The 22396-nt window shown below is 33.3% G+C and overlaps 2 protein-coding genes across 7 annotated transcripts; both read left to right on the top strand.

The window, feature by feature from the left end:
• Positions 1-6787: 6787 nt before the first annotated feature.
• On the top strand, positions 6788-9681 carry LOC112744003 (uncharacterized). Of its 6 annotated transcripts, none has more exons than XM_072214851.1 (4): positions 6788-7545; positions 7625-7738; positions 7820-7937; positions 8885-9681. In XM_072214851.1, exon 1 carries the CDS (start codon positions 7074-7076, stop codon positions 7533-7535), a length of 462 nt encoding a protein of 153 aa, XP_072070952.1. In that variant the 5' UTR covers positions 6788-7073; the 3' UTR covers positions 7536-7545; positions 7625-7738; positions 7820-7937; positions 8885-9681. The 6 variants fall into 6 exon arrangements, with proteins under 6 accessions (XP_072070952.1, XP_072070951.1, XP_072070954.1 ...); XM_072214850.1 differs by having other exon boundaries at positions 9444-9681; XM_072214853.1 differs by having other exon boundaries at positions 6822-7545; positions 7625-7742.
• A 7566-nt stretch (positions 9682-17247) lies between these two features.
• Positions 17248-20099, top strand: LOC112743131 (double-stranded RNA-binding protein 4-like). Its single transcript, XM_025792348.1, has 4 exons — positions 17248-17260; positions 17531-17784; positions 19326-19529; positions 19821-20099. The coding sequence occupies exons 1-4, from the start codon at positions 17248-17250 to the stop codon at positions 20097-20099; spliced, it is 750 nt and encodes a 249-aa protein (XP_025648133.1).
• Positions 20100-22396: the final 2297 nt, after the last annotated feature.

Here is a 22396-nt window from a genome sequence, read left to right on the forward strand (position 1 = left end):
ATTAGTCGTGTGTTGCAATTATTGGATAATTCACTTGATAATATATTTTTTTCAAGAATTTATAAATCTATCATAATATTTTGTTTTGAAATTTACTTAATATCTTTTGAATTTAGTTCTTTTGTATCTTAAAAACATATCTTCTTAAGAGGATATAATAAATTTTTTTAAGTTTTTAATGTATTTAATGTATTAAAAATATTAAAAATTTACTCTTTTTACAATTTTTAATAAAATATGTCTTTAAAATACATTTTAATAAAATCCATATCTTTTTATTGTCAAAAATCTATAAGTTAATCTCAAAGTTTTATAAAGGTGAAGTACGATTTTGGCTTTTAGAGTAGGAGCTGAAAATTTTTTTCGTTTTCAATTTTTTTTTGGTATTCGAATTTGTCCCTAAGATTTAACATGATTTTAAAATCTTCTTTCGTACCAAAATATTCTTTCCCTTCTTCACCAAAATTCTCATTTTCTATTCTTCTTTTTCTTTTTTTTCATCACAACATCGTCCCTTCTTTTTTTTTTCTTCTTTTTCATCAAAGCATCAGCAACAACAATATAATAAACAGACAAAAAAAATAGAAATAGAAATGAAAAAATAAATCTATATAATTTCTATCACTATCTTTTTTAACTCCAAAGAACAATAACAACAAAAGAAACAGAAGCAGAAGCAACCAGAAACATCAATAACAACAATGAATAATGGAATCAGAATCAAAAGTAGAAAAAACAAAAACAGAAGAAACATGAAAGCAAAATGAAATTAGAATCAACAACAATAATAGAATCAGAATTAAAAATAATGTAATTAACAAAATCAACAAATCCAGAAATTAAAAAAAAAATTCAACAATATAATTAATAGAAAAAACAGAAAAATCAATAATAATGTAATTAACAAAATCAACAAAATAGAAGCAGAATTGAAACCATAGAAAAGACCAACAAGGACGCGAAGCACAGCAGTGAGTGACGAGGAGCAGCGCGACCGGCAGAGAAACGACTACCAACGAGCAAGCGATGAGGAGGAGCAGAAACGTCGAGCGGCGCGCAACGTCCACCCTCACGGATTTGTTGGCGTCCGACGTCGAACACTGGTGTCGATGTTCGTCAGTCCCTCGTCCTTCCCCTCGTCTATCCCTCGTCCTTCCTCTTTCCCTTTCTTCGTCTTCTCCTCTGTCCTTTCCCCTTCTTCTTCTTTTCTTTTGTTCTTCTTTTCTCGTGTTCTCTTTTTTTTTTTTTTTTTTATTTTATAATTTTGTTTGGTAAAAAATAATTTAGTAAAAAATTTTAAAATTTAGGTCAAAAGGATAATTTTAAAACTAAGTTAAATTTTAAGGACGGATTTATATGTAAAAAGAAATTGGTCTGGGAATAAAAAAAAATTTTATCCATATCTTATCTTAGAGACCAAAATCGTACTTAACATTTTTATAAATTATTTTCTGAAAGGTATAATTATCTTTTCCAAAAAAATTAAAGTAGTACTATCATTTAACTCTGTTGAATTGCTTTCTAGATTTTAAATTCTTTTACTTCCAATTTGACACCTCGCAAATTACTTCGCTCAGGTTCACTCGTTTACAAAATGACTCTGACAATATAAAACAATTTTGATATAATGTTTTTTCAATAATATGATAACATATTAAGAAGAGAAATAATATTAAAACGATAATATATATTTCTGCTCTTTATGAATTTTCTTAATAAAATAAATGTGAAAACGCTCGATTTAAGTCTAAATTAATTTATAAATTTTACTCAAGGAATAAAATCTAGATTTTATCCTCCATATAAGCATGGATTGTTAATAAACTAATATTTTAACAATCAAATGATAAGGTAATTTGCCAATGGGTTATAACTCAAATGATATAGTCTCTCCATATTCATCTAAGAGGTTACGGGTTCGAGTCTCCTATCTTTGGTAAAAAAAAAATGATAAGGTAATTTACAGAAATTGAATTCATGTGGTCCTTGCTTTCCTTTACTTGACAAATTTGCTTATGAGTTATTATATTGAGTTTCAACAAATAAAATTTCAGCATGCATTTCTTTATTTCATGTGATAACTTGTCAAAATTTGATACTTCATGGAATTTTTGTAATAATATTTTGATTAAATTTTATTTTCTTTTCATGAAACTCTCACTATTTATCAATATTTATATCAATTTGAATAAATAACTTTATAATTTATACAGCTTCTAATTGTTATAATTCAATTTAAATTCTTCAACTTAGTTGTAAGTTATTAATAAGTTTAGGTTAATTATCAACGTGAAAATGATATATTTTCTTTGTCAACTATTAGAAAGCGTTTGTTTTCTAAAGACTGAAATTGAGATTGAAGAATGAGATTTAATATTGTGTTTGATAACTAAAAATTTAAACTAAAATTTTAATTTTAAAATACAAAATTTCAATTTATTCAGATAATTTAGAAAATAGAGTTAAAAGAGACTAAAATTCTTGAAAATAATAATTGATACTTTTATAAAATTTATTTTTAAAAGTATTTTCATTTAACTTTTTAAATTTTTATTCTGCTACTTCTATTATCTATCCTCATTTTTCTAATCTCACCTCTATTCTATTTTTAATCCCTCATTTCACTATTTTACCTACTCTCACTAAATACGATATTAAAGTATAATTCAGTGTTATATATTTTATAATGTTCGGTATGTCGGGTACCGGACGGTTCGGATAGGTATCCTGGTTGGAGTTGGGGACCTCGTCTGGTCGTGGGCTGCCAGTCAGGTGTAGGCGGGATCTCGAGCACTTCGTGTGGACGAGAGGGGGGTGTCACCTACAAGGACACTCCGACGCTCTAGTCAGTAAGTGTGCAGGCGAAAAGGGGGCAGGGTGATGTGTGACATAACATGGGGGAAGGGTAAAACCTTCCCCTTATATACTGTGTCAGAGGTGGGCCCTGCAAGGACAGGCCCACTTTCTTCGAGGCGTCCTTCTCACAGCAGTAGATGAGCTGTCAGAGACGCATGTCCGGGTCGTCTGCGAGGCCCCCTGCCCGACCGTTTGGGTCGGGTGGTGCTCGGGTCGGGCCAACCCGTAGAGGGTCTGGGCCAGGCCGTAACAGTGCCCCCACGTGCCAGTAATAGTCGTGAGAGCTATCAATGGCGTGTTATTTCTCGTTCCATGCGTCGTCGTCAGGTCGGCCGCCCGTGGGGAGGACGTGCCCCCCTGCGCGCGTGTCTCTTGATTGCTGAGGCAACCGTTCGTCGCTTCGTTCTTCGCGCTGAGCATTAAATGCTCATAATGGGTTGCAAAATTTCGCGCGCAAAGACCATTTTGCCCCTGGCCCTTTCGCGCTTCGTTTAGCGATTTTTAAACAATTTCTTCTTTCTCTCTCTCCCATCCTTGTTACTCTCATTTTCTTCTCTCCCTGATATCCAAAACTTCGTTCGAGCGTTCCTGCACTTCTCCCTTCTCTCCTAAGTTCCTGCAACCAATTCAGGTAACTCTCGATCCCTGCTTTCTTGTGCTTTATTGTTGTATGTTTGTTGCTTGTATTTGTTCTGCATTTTTGCTGTTGTTGGTCTTTGATTTTCTTTGGAAGATGGTGTTCCAGTGCCAAATAGATGCGTTAGGGGAGGGGTACCATTTCAGGGTAGGCTTTTAGGTAGCTTGCATGATAGATATATGTAGCCATGCTTGATCTTTAACTGTTGAATAGGATGGACGTAGTTTCTGGGTTTTTCCCGGACTCCCGACCTTATAGACTAACGGAGTGGTACCCCCACTGTAGGTATGCCTCGCGTCGTTTCCTGGGCTTCTCCTTCCACCGCAAACTACGACCCCTACGCCTGGGTGACCTCCGATGTGAAAGACTCGCCAAATCAGATGGAGATGGAGGAGCTGACGGAGTTCCGTCAAGCCGAGTATCTCTGTGGCGGGACAGACGAGGAGGCCAATTATGACGTTTTCGTTCCTGCCCCCACGAGCGGCTGTACGAGATCAATTTTCACTCCCCCCGGGTTGCCGACTGGTGTTGGTTTTACAAAGCCATGTTCACCCAGGTGGGCGTTCGCATACCATTTTCCGACTTCCAGATGTCGCTTCTTAATTGGATATCCATGTCGCCGTCACAGCTTCATCCGAACAGCTGGGCTTCTATCCGTTGTTTCGAGATGATTTGTGAATATCTCGAGCTGCCGGTGTCGGTGGATGTCTTTCTCTTTTTCTTCAATCTTACTAACCCTTTCAAAGAGGGAAAAGCGAGGAAAGGGTTCCTGTCTTTCCGATCTGCCCAAGGTCGGAGGATATTTGGCTTGTTCGAGGACTCCTATCATGGGTTCAAGGACAAGTATTTCAAGGTCCGTCCCGTCAAAGGTCGTCATCCCTTTTGGTTGTCGCTAGAGGGAGAACGTCTCATCCCGATGTACTGGAGCTTCGGGGCGGGGTCTAATACTTTCATCAAGGTGACCTACAAGGGGATGTCCCCTGAGAATAAGAGGATTGCCGACGTGCTATTCGCGATTTTCGGAAAAAATCACGTGAATCCCCACCTTCTTATAGGTGACCGGGAGGTCTCCTGAAGTTATATTTGTGAGCTGTTTTGCCTTTGTGCTTTTGTGTTGGTTGTCTTTTAATTTGTTTTTACCGGCTTCACGACTGACGCATTTGTTTCTTTGTGTGGACGAGAGGGGGGGTGTCACTTGCAAGGACACTCCGACGCTCTAGTCAGTAAGTGTGCAGGCGAAAAGGGGGCAGGGTGACCTTCCCCTTATATACTGTGTCAGAGGTGGGCCCTGCAAAGACAGACCCACTTTCTTCGAGGCGTCCTTCTCACAGCAGTAAATGAGCTGTCAGAGACGCGTGTCTGGATCGTCTGCGAGGCCTCCTGCCCGACCGTTTGGGTCGAGTAATGCTCGGATCGGGCCAACCCGTAGAGGGTTTGGGCCAGACCGTAACATATATTAATTAAATACAATATAAAAATTTAAATTAATTTTTATTTTTTAATTTTTATCTTTTAATTTTTGTCTTTTGATTTTGATCTCTCTTCTAAATACCTCCTAATATATCTATAAATAGCGTAGAGATCAACTCGTGTGCAGGAATATGAAATTCTTCTAGTTTTCGGTTTCTTCAAAAAGTTGTTTGGAGATCACGTTTTTATAATTAAACACCTTTTTAATGAATAAAAAGTGTAGATAAATAAGTATTGTGATTTTTTTTTCCGTGCCAGGTATATCTGATGAGTTTAATAATATGATCTTCATATATTACGGAGTTTAAAAAGTATCTTGTTAATTTTTGAATCTACACAATTATTTTACGATGGAAACAGTCGACTTTACATAAAATTGCTTCTAGATTATTAATACGTATTACTATATGTATTATTATATGGTTTAAAAAAACGATTTATTTTATACAAATGATTTTTTTTAAAAAATCGGTTCGAGTAGATCAAATAACTATTTTTAAAATAATTTCAATTTTTTCTGCATGTTATTTCTAAATTCTTAATAGATGAAATTGGTACGTTCTTCTTATTTTTATTGACCAATTTTTCTTTAAATTTATCTTAAACTTTTATTTATTTAATTTTTGTCAAATATATGTATACAAATTGTTTGAAAAAGTAACAAAATTTACGTTTTTTTTTATAAGAATGGCATAAATGATACCATCAGTCTTTTTTTTTTTCTCGATTTTTATCTTTTTGATGAACTTTTTGTTTCCCATAACTTACATTTTTAGTTGCTAAATTTTTTTTAACACAGAATTTAAATTAAGCTGTAAACAAAATTTTAAATTAAGCTGTAAAAATATACTCAATTACAAATTTACCGTTAAATTAAATTTCATGGTAATCAATCAATTAACTTATATTTTACTAATAAATTATTTTCATGCAAATTATTGTTGATTTTTCAATATTATTCTATAAATAAATTATTTTTTAAAGATAATAAGCCCATAATTTGCTTGTCTAAGAATTATGATTTCACTATCATATACGCTTTTGTGAGTCACCAAAAAAATATACGCTTTTGTGTTTTTACTAACCAACTAGAATTTATTTTTAATGAAACTAGAATTTATTTTCAATGAAACAAAAGTATCTAATCAAAATAGTAATTTGGTCACCTTAAATAATTGAACATAATATTATTAATTTTGTCTACAACAAAAAATTTTTTAATAAAATTTTTCAAAATAAAATCGACCCATGTAAGACCCAAGACTTTTGAAAAGTCCTATTTTAAACTAATCTCAAATTATATATATTTATTTATAGTTTTAATTTTAAAAATTATTTTTATTGAAAAATAATTAAAGGCAATTAATTGGATTTAAAATAAAAATTAAGGTTTTTATCCAAACTCTATACTTATGGATTATTTTCCTATTTATGATTTAAAGTTCTAAGAAATTCGAAAATAATGAGATTTGACTATTTAAATTAGAATTTTGTCTAATTTTATAATTATTGAATTATTTTTTTTATGTTTAAATTATAAAGTTGGAAGTTATGAAATAATAAGAATTTTATATGATTTAATTTTAGATAATTTATATTTATATCATTTAATACCTTAAGTTTAAAGATAAAGAAATTTAATTATATTACCATGTATTTTCAATTAGAATAATTCATTGAGAATCAATTAGTATTTTTATACCACAAATATTTTAAAGTAACTTTAGAGATTAAATTAGTTTTTTTTTTTAAATTAGTACTCTATGCTCTAATTTTATTAAAATTATTTTATTCAAATTAAACCCAAAATCCCCAATTTTATACACAAACCCTAATTCTATTAACACACTTTTTCCCCTATTCCTAAATGAAACCTTAGCCGCTACTTTTCTTTTTCCTTCAGCAAACCTACACAAAATACAACACCACACAACTCCTTCAGAAAAGAAAATGAAACAAAAAGGGAAGGAGGAGAGGGATCCACGGAGAGAAAAGAGAAGAGGGGAAGGAGGAGTATCGCCGCCGCGCCATCACGCCTCGCCGTCGAGCTCATCCCGCCGCCGCCCAGCTGCGCCCAGCTCACCGCTAGTCACTGCTGTTGTCGCCAACAATGGAGGAGAGAGAAAGAGGCGAATGCGAGGAGAGAGGGAAGGAGCTCGTGAAGGAGCTGTCGCCGTCGAAGCTGGGTTTGTCGTCGTCTTCGCGGGTTCTGGTCGTCATCGTCGTCTCTGCCGTGAAGCCCGTCGCCGCCGTCCTTCTCGCCATGAAGCCAGCGCCGCCATCGTCATCATCATGGATTGCTGCTGCACGTGACGCCGCCGTCGCCGCCTCGGAGTCCATCGCCGTCAAGCAGAACGACGGGCAGAGAGAGGATCCCCAGGTGAGAGAGAGAGAAACCAGGGAAGGCCGCGACCTGTCTAGCCGCCGTGCCCAGTCGCCGCTCGCGTTGCCGGCGCCGTCTCTGTCTGAACCGTCGCCAGATCCGCCGCTGCTGAAGCTTCTGGCCGCGCCTCTGTGTCGCCGGAGCTCCACGCCGCCGCCACTGCCACCAAAAACCACCACTGAGGCCTAAGTCTGTTTGGGTAAGCGATACGTTCTGAAATCTTTAAATTAATATTTCTGTTTTAAATTGTTTGAGGATCTGAGGTCTTGGTGTCATAGGATCGAGTTACGGGTCTTGATTGCTGAGTTCTATGGCTGCTTCATACAGCATCAAGGTGTTGCGTCGTCATCGGGGCTGCTGTTGCTCCGTTTTCTCGATCATTCGTAAGCCCAGTAAGTCGTTCCTTGTTCCAAACTCTTTTAGCTGATGTTCTGTTATAGATTATTGAGTTTTACGCGACATTAATGTTTTAGGATTGAGCTAAGGCTGTGTTTAGAGGCTGTGGTTGCTGCTGGAACGGTCGGTATTGATGCTGTTGTTGTGGGATAAGAATAGAAATGCAGTTTGTCGCGTAGTTGAATCACGAATGAGGTAGGAATTTTTCTTAAAATCTAATTTATATTACAGAGTTGTGATAAATAGATATTAATGTGAGAAAACATATGCCTGTGATTATAATTATCTTCTAAATGTGGTTGTTTGCTGGACTGAATGACTGATTGCTTGACTGCTTGAGTAGTTTGTGATTGCTGAAAAGAAATTAGTTTGAAAGGTTATTTAGTTGATTATTATGAAAAATGGCTTTTCTTGGTTTTGAAGCTATTTTTGATGATGTAAAGGAATTGGCTTTGGAAATGGTTTAATTTTGAGTTAGTGAATTTATAAATGATTTAGTATTTGAGCTAGTTTGATTTTAAAAAGAGATTTATTATGGGCACTGATTCACTTTGAAAATTATTTGATATTGGAACTAGCCGAATCTTGGAAAATGATTGAGGTTTTGGAAAGGTTTGAGAAATGTTTGGATGGGACCCGAAAAGGGTGGCAGAATCCGAGTTTTAGAGGAGATGTTGCCGAAATTTTATAAAATTAGAAGTTTCATTTGAAGTAGTTATTTTAAAAGGTTTAATTTTAAGCATTATATGATTTAAGAATACTTCATTTATCAAAGAAAAAGTTATGTTTTGGATTGAGAATTGTTAGTGAACGAAACAGAAAGAAGGATGATGATGATTGATTTGAAATATGATTTTTGAATGAATTTGGAAATGGATATGGATTGACGAATGATGATGATATTGAGAATGGCTTAGATATTGATGAATGATGAATGAATTATTTATATGGCTTATGAATTTGAAATATCTGAGATACGAGGTTCCCTGGATTAAGTGCCGTGGCTTGCCACCACGTGTACCAGGTTGAAAACTCGATACTCTGTTGACCCTACGACGTAAGTGTGACCGGGCACTATATAAATTCCCGGGTATGTTACCCCTCATTGAGCAATATTGATTATTTGAGAAAAAGCTATGCAGACTCTTGGGGATGCACGTCGGGGGACAGTCTAAGGACAATTCAGACTTGTCGGGTTGGCTGGATAACCGACAGATGAGCCTCATCAGCCATAGGACAGGCATGCATCATATGCATTTGTATGCTTTGCTTGGGTTTGAACTTGTTTTGCTTTGCCTAATTGCTAAACTGTTCTCAACTGCTACTTGAACTATTTGCTGTAACTGCTACCTACTTGTGCTTTCCTTGTCTGTCTTGCCTGTGTTTGTCCTGGCGTGCTACATTTGAGAATGAACCTTGGTGCTGAATTAATGACTGTGTTGTTTGATTGTGTGGTTGGTTTCTGATTGAGATTTGCTTATGAGAAAGGAAAGACTTTGAATTTCTGAAAATGTTAAACACTGCTTCTTTGAAAAGGTTTTAAACGATTAGCTATTGGATTTTAGAAGTATTCATAAGACAATGATAATCACAGAATCTGAAAACAGTTTTCTTATTGAATATCTTCTTATGACAACTTTGAAACTTCGTGGTGAGACCGTGTGGTTAGGTTCTCACCCCCCTACATTTTTACCTTTTCAGGAACCGGATGAAGAAGCGTTAAGAAGAGTTATATTGCGTTTGGTTGATATGTTGTTGTATTAATTAGATTATTTTCTTCCCTCGTCTTTGTTATTACAAGTTTGTAAGAGGGATAGGAATTGTATGTTTTATATGTATATTATATTATGAGTTATTATGTAAGGAGTCTTGTATATGAATCTATGCCTGCTTGTTTTTTTTCTTAAGATAAAGTGTTTATTTCCGGTTTTCAAGGAAATCAGCGATACAGTGTCGAGTCACAGGCTCCTATTTTAGTATTTAGTATGTAAAGTAGTCGTAATACTCTTGCTATCAGAGTAGCGCAGCCGGAAGCGTGACTTCTGATAGTGAGGGTTTACAACCCAAAAATAGAAAGAAAAAAAACAACTAATGAAAATATTTATTTTGGCATTACCATCAAGAATAGGATAGCCACATAAAAAATCCCACAAAATAAAAAGGACCTAACTCATACAATTAAACTACCATCATATCATTACAATAAACTATAACACCACTAACTAGAGAGACATGTAACAAATATGAAAGAGATCATGCCAAAATTTTAACTATGCTCATGCTATCAACCAGTCCACATTATATATATATATATATATATATATATATATATATATATATCCTAATTACATTTTTGTCTTCCATCACATGAAATTGCGATGAATTATCTTGGCATTTATGATATCTTCCTTAGACTTGTAAAGAATCTCTATTTTTGTTTTTTTTGTCTTCATGTTAGGCAGAAACTTATCTACAGTCGACTTCACATAAAGTTGTTTTTGGATGGATGACATGTGTTATTATTTGGTTTAAAAAAAATCGATTTATTTTATACAAATGATTTAATTAAAAAACTAATTGATATAGTTATGAAGTTAGATTTTTCACCGTATTTTATTTTAAAAACAAATTGACTAATTTAAATTGAGAAATTGTAGTTAATTGTTTACTATATAATTTTTTTAACCAAAATTATAATTAAAAATCATTAAAAAAACAAAATTATCTAGTATATTAGACCAACTCAATGTTAATAAGGTTTATTTTTTATTATAAAATATAAAAAAATTTAATTCTAAAAAAAATCATGTTATTTTTTAGGATTTCATTTTTTTTTATTGTGTTTTCATATAATTTTGCACAAAATTCACCTATCACATTGACTAAACTTATTTTATTTACATAAAGTTTGTTTATGGACTCAGCAAACTTGTTTACGTTTTAATACGATTTGAATTGTATTAGTATATTTTTATTTTTTTAATCAATTTGATTTTATTCAAATAATTAGAATTTTAAAAATAATATGAGTACATTTATTTAAATTTAAAAAATTTTAAAATAATAAGAGTATGTTTATTTAAAATATTAAGATTTAAAATTTTAAATAAACCTACTTATATTAATTTTAAATTTTATTTAAAATAATACAAATATGTTTATTTAAACTAAAAAATAAATTGCTAGCTAAAAATCAACGACCGTTATTTTCTTTAAATCGAATAAATATAATTAATCATATGAGTACAATAATATGAATATATACAATTTTATAATTTAAAATTCTAATTATTTAAATAAAATTAAATTGATTAAAAAATAAAAATATACTAATACAATTCAAATCGTATTAAAACGTAAACAAGTTTGCTGAGTCCATAAACAAACTTTACGTAAATAAATAAGTTTAGTCAACGTGATAGATAAATTTTGTACAAGCTTTATGAAAATACAATAAAAAAATTAAATCCTACAAAATAACATGATTTTTTTTAGAATTAATTTTTTTATATTTTATAATAGAAAAAAAAAATTGATTACCATTGAGCTGGTCTAATATACTAGATAATTTTATTTTTTTAATGATTTTTAATTATAATTTTAGTTTAAAAAAATTATACAGTAAATAATTAATTATAATTTTTCAATTTAAATTAGTCAATTTGTTTTTAAAATAAAATACGGTGAAAAAATCTAACATCATAGCTATATCAATTGGTTTTTTAATTAAATTATTTGTATAAAATAAATCGATTTTTTTAAACCACATAGTAACACGTGTTATCCATCCAAAAATAACTTCATGTGAAGTCGACCGCAGGTGAGTTTCTACCATAATACTAAATAAATACTACAGCTATTCTTGGTGCAAATTTGATCACTTATTTTTTTTATTTATCTGAAAAGTTTTATTTTATTAATTAATATCAAATAATTTCATTCTTGCCTATTTTTTTTTAGAGTATACATGTGCTAAAGCAAAAGAAAGTTTTAACATTGGGCATAATGGACATTTTCAATACCTGGTCACTTCTCAAAGACTGAACTGGTCATAAGTGCACCAATAAATCAACATGACTTTGTTTTCACATTAGACTTCAAATATTTATCATTAAGTCTCAATGATTTAAAACCATGGAAGACTGAACTTCCAGAAAAGTACAGAGTCATGCTAGAAACGCCTCTAAAAAATGAGCCATAATATGTGAAATCTTATCATTTCCCAAGACACACATTCTTTCTCTCTGCTTGTTGTGTGATTCGAGCTTCAGATGGAGCTTCCGACCTAGATTCAACACCCCAAACACATGGCGGCTTTTTCATCTTCGCCTCAACCATCACCACAACCACCCACCTCTGAAAGAGCCTAGCAGAGAAAACGTCACAAATGTCCAACACAAGAACAATATGGAAGCATTCACAATACAATATGGCAGCAATTATGAACAAGAAAATATAGCAAGTAAAGCAATAACAAGAACACACCGAGATTTTAACGTGAAAAACCCCCTCAATGTAAGAGGTAAAAACCACGGGTCGTCCAGACTAATGAAATAGTTCCGCTATAATCAAATGAGATACAAGAGAGTCTCAATCAAAGCACAAAAACGTGCATATAGCCAGCCAAAACATCAAAGCACCAAAGCTCATAAATGAAAAGCAAGAAGATGAAAAGTACCCAAAAAACAGAGCTTCTGTCGAAGCCAATTTCTCCCTCTGCAGACTTCTAATTAAAATCTCCACCGTTCAGAATGAAGAAAAAGATGTGAAAAATCTACCGTCCATATTTCACGTTGATCCAACGATGAAAAAATGAGAAACTGCCGTTCAAAGGTTGCTGCTCTGTGTAAAAATGGGAAACCTATTTTCTCTCTTGCGAAGCCAATTTCTCTCACTACAAACCTCCAATCAACATCTCCACCAACCAGAATGAAAAAACAAGATGAAAGGAATCTCACAAAAGAGAGAGAAAACCCAACAAATCTCCCTCTTCTCGACTAGGTGGAGGCCCTCGCCATTCCGGCGATCAAACATGTTTCAAACTTATCTCTTGACAATGGTTTTGTCATCATATCAGTACCATTGTCATCAGTGTGAACTTTCTCAAGTTCCAACAACTTGGAATCTAACACATCCCGTATCCAGTGATACCTAACATCAATATGTTTAGATCTTGCATGAAAAGTATAATTCTTGGCAAGAGAATAGCACTTTGACTATCACACAACAACACATAACGGTCTTGTTTGAAACCAAGTGCTGCAAGAAACTTCTTCATCCACAACAACTCTTTACATGCTTCAGTTGCTGCAATAAACTCTGTCTCTGTGGTAGAAAGTGCAACACACTTCTGTAACCTTGACTGCCATGAAATAGCCTCCCTGCAAACTTGACCAAATAACCTGAAGTAAACTTTCGAGAATCAATATCTCCTGCCATCTCTGCATTTGTAGAACCAACTAGCAAAGGTTTCTCACCACCAAAACTCAAACTCAGGTTAGTTTTACCTTTGAGATATCTCATAATCCATTTAACAGCATTCTGATGTTCTTTACCTGGATTAGAGAAAAAATAACTCACAGTACCAACCGCATGAGCAATGTCTGGTCTAGAAAATACCATAACATACATCAAGCTTCCAACAGTTGAGGCATAAGGAATTTCATCCATTGTTTGTTTCTCCTCATCAGTGGTTGGACACTGCTTGGTGCTCAACTTAAAATGAGGAGCAAAAGAACTAGCAACACATTTGGCATCATTCATGCCAAACCTTTGAAGCACCTTCTTTATGTACTTCTCCTGTGACAAATAAAGCTTCTTGGAATCTCTATAACGAGTAATAGTCATGCCCAAAATCTGTTTGGCAGGACCCAAGTCCTTCATAGCAAAGAACTTGCTCAATTATTTCTTCAACTCATTAATCCTCAAAGCATTCTTGCCCACAATCAAAATATCATCCACATAAAGCAAAAGAATGATAAAATTATCATCAGACAATTTTTGCATAAATACACAATGATTTAAAGTTGTCTTATGGTAACCATGCTTCTCCATAGCAGATTCAAACTTCTTGTACCACTGTCTTGGAGCTTGCTTCAACCCATAAAGACTCTTCTTAAGCTTGCACACAAAATCTTCCTTTCCATACTGTGACAATAAGCACCTAACTTTTTCAACCAATGTTCTGTTCATCCTTTCAGCCAATCCATTCAACTGAGGAGTCTTCGGAGGAGTCTTCTGATGTCTTATACCATGCTCTTTACAATAAACATCAAATGGACCTGAATACTCACCACCATTGTTAGTACGAATGCATTTCAACTTCTTCCCAGTTTCTCTTTCAACAGAAGCTTGAAATTTCTTGAACACATTCAAAACATGATCTTTGGTCTTCAAAGTGTAAACCCATAATTTTATAGAATAATCATCAATAAAGGTTACAAAATAGATAGACCCTCCAAGTGTTCTTGTCTTTATTGGCCCACATACATCAGAATGTACCAAGTCAAGTATCTCCAGCTTCCTTGAAGGTGGATGGCTTTTGAAAGAAACCCTGTTTTATTTTCCAGCAAAGCAATGGTTGCACTTTTGCAAAGTAACCTTAGAACCAGATAAAAGATTCCTCTTGGATAACATATTGATGCCTTTCTCACTCATATGACATAATCTCTTATGCCATAAATAAGTTTTATCAACAAACTCAGTAGCATTAACAACATCTTTCACAATCTTTGTTTGAGTTAAATAAAGAGTAGAGTGTCGTATACCACTAGCAACAACTATGGAACCCTTGGTGAGCTTCCAACTTTTTTTTTTGGTTTCCCACGGTATCCCCCAACCCGACAGGTCAAGGACTAATCCGTCGCGGTACTGAGCTCCATTTAAGGGTTTGCCGCTGGCCAATGGGTTGCTGCATGCACAAGGCGGGATTCGAACCCCCGACACTTGCTTAAGCGGACTAGTGAGCTAACCACTAGACCAACCCAACTGGTGAGCTTCCAACTATCACGAGAGAATGAGCTATCCAAGTCTTCATTACACAACTTACCAATAGAAAGTAAGTTCAACTGAATATCTGGAACAGGCTTCACACGCTTCAAAGTCAACTTGGTACCGTTGGAGGTTTCTAAGCAAACCCATCCAACACCAGCACATTTTGTAATACCTTGATGAGCCATTTTCACATCACCAAAGTCACCAAGAGTATAAGATGTAAACAAATCCTTCCTAGATGTAACATGAATAGAAGCACCGCTATCAATCACCCAACTAGTGCTATTATCAACAAGGTTAACATATTCAAACTCCTCAACAACAATAAAATCATCATGAGTTACATTAACATTGTCTTCGTTGCTACCATCATCTTTATTTTTGCTCTTGTCTTTACTTGCCTTGGCTTTCTCCTTCTTTAGCTGCCAACAAAATTTCTTTACATGTCCCGTTTGACCACAATGATGACACTCAATATTCTTATACTTTTCTCAAGACTTGCTTTTGCTTTGATCTCTACTTTTAGGACCTCGACTTTTGTTTCTCCCCTAGACTCAGAAACAAGAACATCTGAATGTGTAGTCGATGTACCTTGTGACTTTCTTCTCATTTCTTCATTCAAAATACTGCTCTTGGCAAGTTCCATAGAGATTACACCATCAGGAGTAGAATTGGACAATGACATTCTGAGAATTCCCCACGAGTCTGGTAAGGAGCCAAGAAGTAACAATCTTTGAACCTCTTCATCAAACTTGATACCTATGGACGATAACTGATTCATTATTCTTTGGAAGTTATTCAAGTGATCTGTCATTGATGTCCCATCTGTATATTTCAAAGCCAACAACTACTTGATCAAAAACATCTTGTTATTCCCAGTTTTCTGAGCATACAACTGTTCAAGTTTAATCCAAAGGGTCCGAGCATGTGTGTCTCCAATAATATGGTTCAACACATTATCGTCAACCCACTGCCTAATATATCCACAAACTTGTCTATGCAACAAAGTCCAATCATCATCAGATTTATTATTAGGCTTCTCTGTACCAAAAACTGGTTGATGAAAATTCTTGACATAAAGCAAATCTTCCATCTTTGACTTCCACAAATCATAATTAGGACCATTAAGAGTGATCATTCTACTAGTATTAGTATTAGCTTCCATTGTTCACAGAATCACAAGTCCAGAAAAATACCAACAAGCTCTGATACTAGTATGAAAGAGTCTAGTAGCAGAAATGACACAAATGTCCAATACAAGAACAATATGGAAGCACTCACAATACAATATGGCAGCAACTATGAACAAGCAAATATAGCAAGTAAAGCAATAAAAAGAACACACCGAGATTTTAACGTGGAAAACCCCCTCAATGTGAGAGGTAAAAACCACGGGACGTCTAGACCAATGAAATAGCTCCACTATGATCAAATAAGGTACAAGAGAGTCTCAAACAAAGCACAAAAATGTGCATATAGCCAGCCAAAACATCAAAGCACCAAAGCTCATAAATGAAAAGCAAGATGAAAAGTACCCAAACAGAGCTGCTGTCGAAGCCAATTTCTCCCTCAGCAGACCTCTTAATAAAATCTCCACCGTTCAGAATAATAAAAAGATGTGAAAAATTTACATTTCAAATTTTACGTTGATCCAACGGGGAATAAATGAGAAACTACCGTTCAAAGGTTGCTGCTCTGTGTAAAAATAGGAAACCTATTTTCTCTCTTGCGAAGCCAATTTCTCTCATTACAAACTTCCAATCAACATCTCCACCAACCAGAATGAAGAACAAGATGAAAGAAACATGCAGTTCAAATTTCAAGCCGATCCAACGGTGAACAAATGAGAAACTGCCATTTAAAATTTATTGCTTCGCATAAAAATGGGAATTCTATTTTTTCCTCTTCTCTCTCACTTTGGTGGCTACACTCTCTCTCAAAAGACCTCAAAAATCTGATTAGGATTGAAAAACTAGGGTGCAAGAATACACCCCCAAAAAGTTGGGCTTGGACCTCACAAAGGAGAGAGAAAATCCAACAATCTCTTCCTCTCTCGTTCAACATGTGTCTCCATCTTCCTCTCCTCTTCCTCGTAAGTCCTCGTTATACCCTATTTCTCATAATTTTTCGTGGTTTCTGACATCTAAGACTAAAGAGTTATAAGCTTATAATTTTTCTCTTTGAAAAGTTTAAAAATCCTTTTCTTAAGAAAAAAAATTACCAATTATGTTTCACCTAGTGGGCTTTTGAGAAATTTGTGATTTTTAGTTGTAATTTTAAATAAACTTAAATATTTTTTTATGAAAAATGAACAAATTATTTCCATATCCGGGTGCTATGACATCTGTCTTAGGATCATATGGTGTGTGTTTTGAGGTTGGAAGAATATGAATATTACATGTGAATTTGATGTACGAAAGATAGATTCCCAACTAGCTCATTTTGCAGTTTCTATTATATTAATTTCCGTTAAAATTTTTCTTTGAATTTGTGTTTTTTAAGATTTATGAAAATGGGCAATGAAGGTATGTACTTTGTAACTTTTAACATTTCTACCCTTGAAACTGGTAGATAAGATATTACTTACATACCATGGTTATGAAATTTGTGAGTGGTGGTATTTTATTTGACCATTTGGTTCAAGTTAACTGAATTAGATTTAGATTGGAGTGTCAGATCATGAATTGTTCTTGGCAACATCCACTAACTTAAAAATTTAAAATATTCAATAGTCTCTTGTAATGCTTACTATAGTTGCACCAATTTTTGTTGTTGACTTTTGTTTGATTCTCTAGAGCATTTAATGTACAAAAATCGCTTACAAGAGTTTGCTCAGAGATCAAATATACCCTTTCCTGGGTATCTAACGACTAATGAAGGGAGTCAACATGCACCAAAATTTAGGACAACTATGTGGCTGGATGGGACAAGCTATACCTCTCAAATGACTTTCTTTCAGAAAAAGGCTGCTAAACAAGATGCTGCAAGAATAGCATTGGAGAGCCTGAAGGAAAAGATTAAAGATGATAGATGCCCTCTTGTTGTCGAGGTTTGATGTAACAATCTTTAATCTTTAATATCAATTTTGTGAATTATTAACTAATTTCAAACCAAAATAGTTCACTTAATAATGTTATGTTGTTACTTAACTTCCTTTTTTTTTACCATATTTTCTCTTAAGTATTTGTTAGTGTTACTTGATTCAACTTAAATTTTGTGTATTATGAATTTTGAAGGATTGTATTTTCTTATAATATTTGGAATTGAAGCTTATTGGTTCAACTTATTGCTTTTTATTCATTAGTATTACTTTCTTGCACAATGCACATTACTTTCTTTAATATTTAGTTTTCGGAACTTAGTGGTTCAACTTATTGCAGTGATTGATGAATTGTTTTACTTTCTTTTCTTGAATATTACATGTTTGATAGATTGCTTTGTATTATAAATCCATTAAATTTTGGTTTATTATTACTTCCTTGTACGTTACATATTTGATGAATTGCATTGTATTATGAAATATGAATTATTATGTTTTTCTTTAGTATTTAGTATTTGAGCTTATTGGTTCAACTTATTATAGTGATTGATTATTTGTTTTGCATTATTTCCTTTCATATTACATATTTGATGAATTGCTTCGTATTATGAATTCATAATGCTTTTCTTTAGCATTATTTCCTTGCATGTTACGTGTTTGATGAATTACTTTATATTATGAATTATTGTGTTTTCCTTTAATATTTGGTATTGGGGCTTATTGGTTCAACTCATTATAATTTTTGTACAGTTATTATTAGAAGGAAAAGAATGAGTTCTATTAAAGTTGAGTATAAAAAAGCTAGATTAAGAAGATAATACTAAAGAAAGGACAACAGAAAAGTAGTATGTCTAATGGCTTTCAAATTGATGAAAGGAATATGAAAAACTTTTGGAAAAAGGAAAGTACTAGCTAATATGACTAATAGAGACTCAAAAGAAAAAGTATTTTATTTATATTGGTGAAAACTCAAGAAAAAATTGCAAGAGAAGGAAGTTTGTTGTAAGTACTTCATACCTACACGTAAGTTCAACAATATTGTATTTAAAATTTTTTTCTCAAACTCAGAATAGCAATTTTTTTCTGTTGTTACTATTATTTGTTGTTTTTTCATTTATGACTTTTGACTCTATATTGCAATTAAGTATTTAAAATATTTTTTTATATTCCAGCATAGTTAATTTTGGTAAAAATATACCCGTGATATTTCAAGGGCAAAAATACTAGTCATATACAAATTTAGAGACGGTATCATATTTTATATTCTTTTCATGTTTTCCATCACTTTAGACATAGTCGAGTAGTAATATCAGTTATGCTATTTGCTTTCCATTTGTGTGGCTTGGTTGAAAAATTAACATTGTACAAGTATTGATTTTTTTATTTTTGACTTAGTGATATATGATATCACAAATAACTATTACCTAGAGAAAAATAAGATGCTAGGGGAATAACATCATTAATAGTTCTCCCTTTATCATAAATGCTCATTAAATATATAGTATGTTTCTTTGTGAATCCTTTATACAATATTTTGATTTTCGTTCCAGGACATTTTGATTTCCAAGTCTATCATGAATGAATGTGCCACAAAGCTAAATGTAGAAGGGCCTACTTATAATACTGTTCTGCTAGAAGGGTTGCTTCCTCGTTTTATGTTTTTTGTGATCTTCAATGGTACAAAGTACGCTAGTGTTATCAGAAAAAATAAACAAGAGGCCGAGCCGTTAGCAGCACGTGCTGCTATTCTTTCAGTTCTTGGTATCATTTTCTTTGTGTCTTGAACATATTTTTAATGTTCTTATTTTGGATTTGCAATGACAAATTAAAGTAAATGATTTTGTGAAGCAAGTGATTCTAGCTTAACAACACTTTATGAGATAATAAGATCAAAATCTAGTTTTTATGGAGTAGCGAAACCAAATGAATCCCAATTTACCGATGGAAGCATTGTCTTACCCATAGGAACTACATGATATGATTTTTATTTGCAACACCATAATGTTCTACCGGTAGCAACTATAGAATATGCTTCTAACTTGTAGGATCATAAAGATAAAGAGGTTCCTATGGCCACTAATAACGGTGAGAAAAGAATTGATGTTGTTTTTGCATCGTCCAATACGCTTTCATCATCTCAAGAGCTTCAGATTCCTACACATGTACCATGTGCTGAGGGCCCTTTTCCTCCAAAAAATTTCTCTCTTCAGCCAGGAGGTTCAGAATTGGGTCAGCTGGCTACTGGTGATACTTCCAGTTCCAGTTCAAAGAGGCAAAAGAACAAGAAGAAGTCAAATAACAGGGCTCGGTTGGAATCCATGTAAGTATCTTTGTATCTCATTTTTACCTTTTGCTTCATTTGCTAGATTTTTCTTCATTCAGTTTATACTTCTCCATGTGCATGTAGCTGCAACTTTTATTTATCTTTATGACGTGATTTTGCCTATTTCTAATTTTCGCTGTTAACATTCTATAGTAACAGTGTCTAGTTAGATCTTAATGCTTTATCAAATATAACACTGAATCTGAGTATAATCAAACTCAGTAAACACGTATTTACTGAGTTTGATTATACGTGTTTACTGAATTTGATTATACTCAGGTTCAGTGTTATATTTGAAAAAGAATTAAGATCTAACTAGACACTGTTACTATAGAATGTTAACAGTGATAATTAGAAATAGGCAAAATCACGTCATAAAGATAAATAAAAGTTGCAGCTACATGCACATGGAGAAGTATAAACTGGTTGAAGAAAAATCTAGCAAATGAAGCAAAATGTAAAAATGAGATACAAAGATACTTACATGGATTCCAATCGAGCCCTGTTATTTGACTTCTTCTTGTTCTTTCGCCTCTTTGAACCGGAACTGGAAGTATCACCGGTAGCCAGCTAACCCAATTTTGAACCCCTGGTTGAAGAGAAAAACTTTTTGGAGGAAAAGGGCCCTCAGCACATGGTACATGTGTAGGCATCTGAAGCTCTTGAGATGATGAAAGCGTATTGGACAATGTAGGAACAAAATCAATTCTTTTCTCACCGTTATTAGTGGTCATAGGAATCTCTTTATTTTTATGATCCTGCAAGTTAGAAGCATATTCTGTAGTTGCTACCGGTAGAACATTATGGTGTTGCAAATAAAAATCATATCCTGTAGTTCCTATGGGTAAGACAATGCTTCCATCGGTAAATTGGGATTCATTTGGTTTCGCTACTCCATAAAAACTAGATTTTGATCTTATTATCTCACAAAGTGTTGTTAAGCTAGAATCACCTGCTTCACAAAATCATTTACTTTAATTAGTCTTTGCAAATCCAAAATAAGAACATTAAAATATGTCCAAGACACAAAGAAAATGATACCAAGAACTGAAAGAATAGCAGCACGTGCTGCTAACTGCTCGACCTCTTATTTGTTTTATCCGATAACACTAGTGTACTTTGTACCATTGAAGATCACAAAAGACATAAAGCGAGGAAGCAACCCTTCTAGATGAACAGTATTGTAAGTAGGCCCTTCTACATTTAGCTTTGTGGCATATTCATTCATGATAGACTTAGAAATCAAAATGTCCTAGAACGAAAATCAAAATATTGTATAAGGGATTCGCAAAAAACATATTATATATTTAATGAGCATTTATGATAAAGAGAGAACTATTAATGATGTTATTACCCTAGCATCTTATTTTCCTCTATGTAATAGTTATTTATGATATCATATATCACTAAGTCAAAAATAAAAAAATCAATACTTGTATAATGTTATTTTTCAACCAAGTCACATAAATGGAAAGCAAATAGCATAACTAAATTTACTATTCAACTATGTCTAAAGTGATGGAAAACATGAAAAGAATATAAAATATGATACCGTCTCTAAATTTGTATATGACTAGTATTTTTGTCCTTCAAATATCACGGGTATATTTTCACCAAAATTAACTATGATGGAATATAAAAAAATATTTTAAATACTTAATTGCAATATAGAGTCAAAAGTCATAAATGAAAAAACAACAAATAATAGTAACAACAGAAAAAAAATTGCTATTCTGAGTTTGAGAAAAAAAATTTTAAATACAATATTGTTGAACTTATGTGTAGGTATGAAGTACTTGCAACAAACTTCCTTCTCTTGCAATTTTTTCTTGAGTTTTCACCAATATAAATAAAATACTTTTTCTTTTGAGTCTCTATTAGTCATATTAGCTAGTACTTTTCTTTTTCCAAAAGTTTTTCATATTCCTTTCATCAATTTGAAAGCCATTAGACATACTACTTTTCTGTTGTCCTTTCTTTAGTATTATCTTCTTAATCTAGCTTTTTTATACTCAACTTTAATAGAACTCATTCTTTTCCTTCTAATAATAACTGTACAAAAATTATAATGAGTTGAACCAATAAGCTCCAATACCAAATATTAAAGGAAAATACAATAATTTATAATACAAAGTAATTCATCAAACACGTAACATGCGAGGAAATAATGCTAAAGAAAAGCATTATGAATTCATAATACGAAGCAATTCATCAAACATGTAACATGCAAGAAAATAATGCAAAACAAATAATCAATCACTATAATAAGTTGAACCAATAAGCTCCAATACCAAATAC

This window comes from Arachis hypogaea, chromosome 14 (assembly GCF_003086295.3).
Source record: "Arachis hypogaea cultivar Tifrunner chromosome 14, arahy.Tifrunner.gnm2.J5K5, whole genome shotgun sequence".
Classification (NCBI taxonomy): domain Eukaryota; kingdom Viridiplantae; phylum Streptophyta; class Magnoliopsida; order Fabales; family Fabaceae; genus Arachis; species Arachis hypogaea.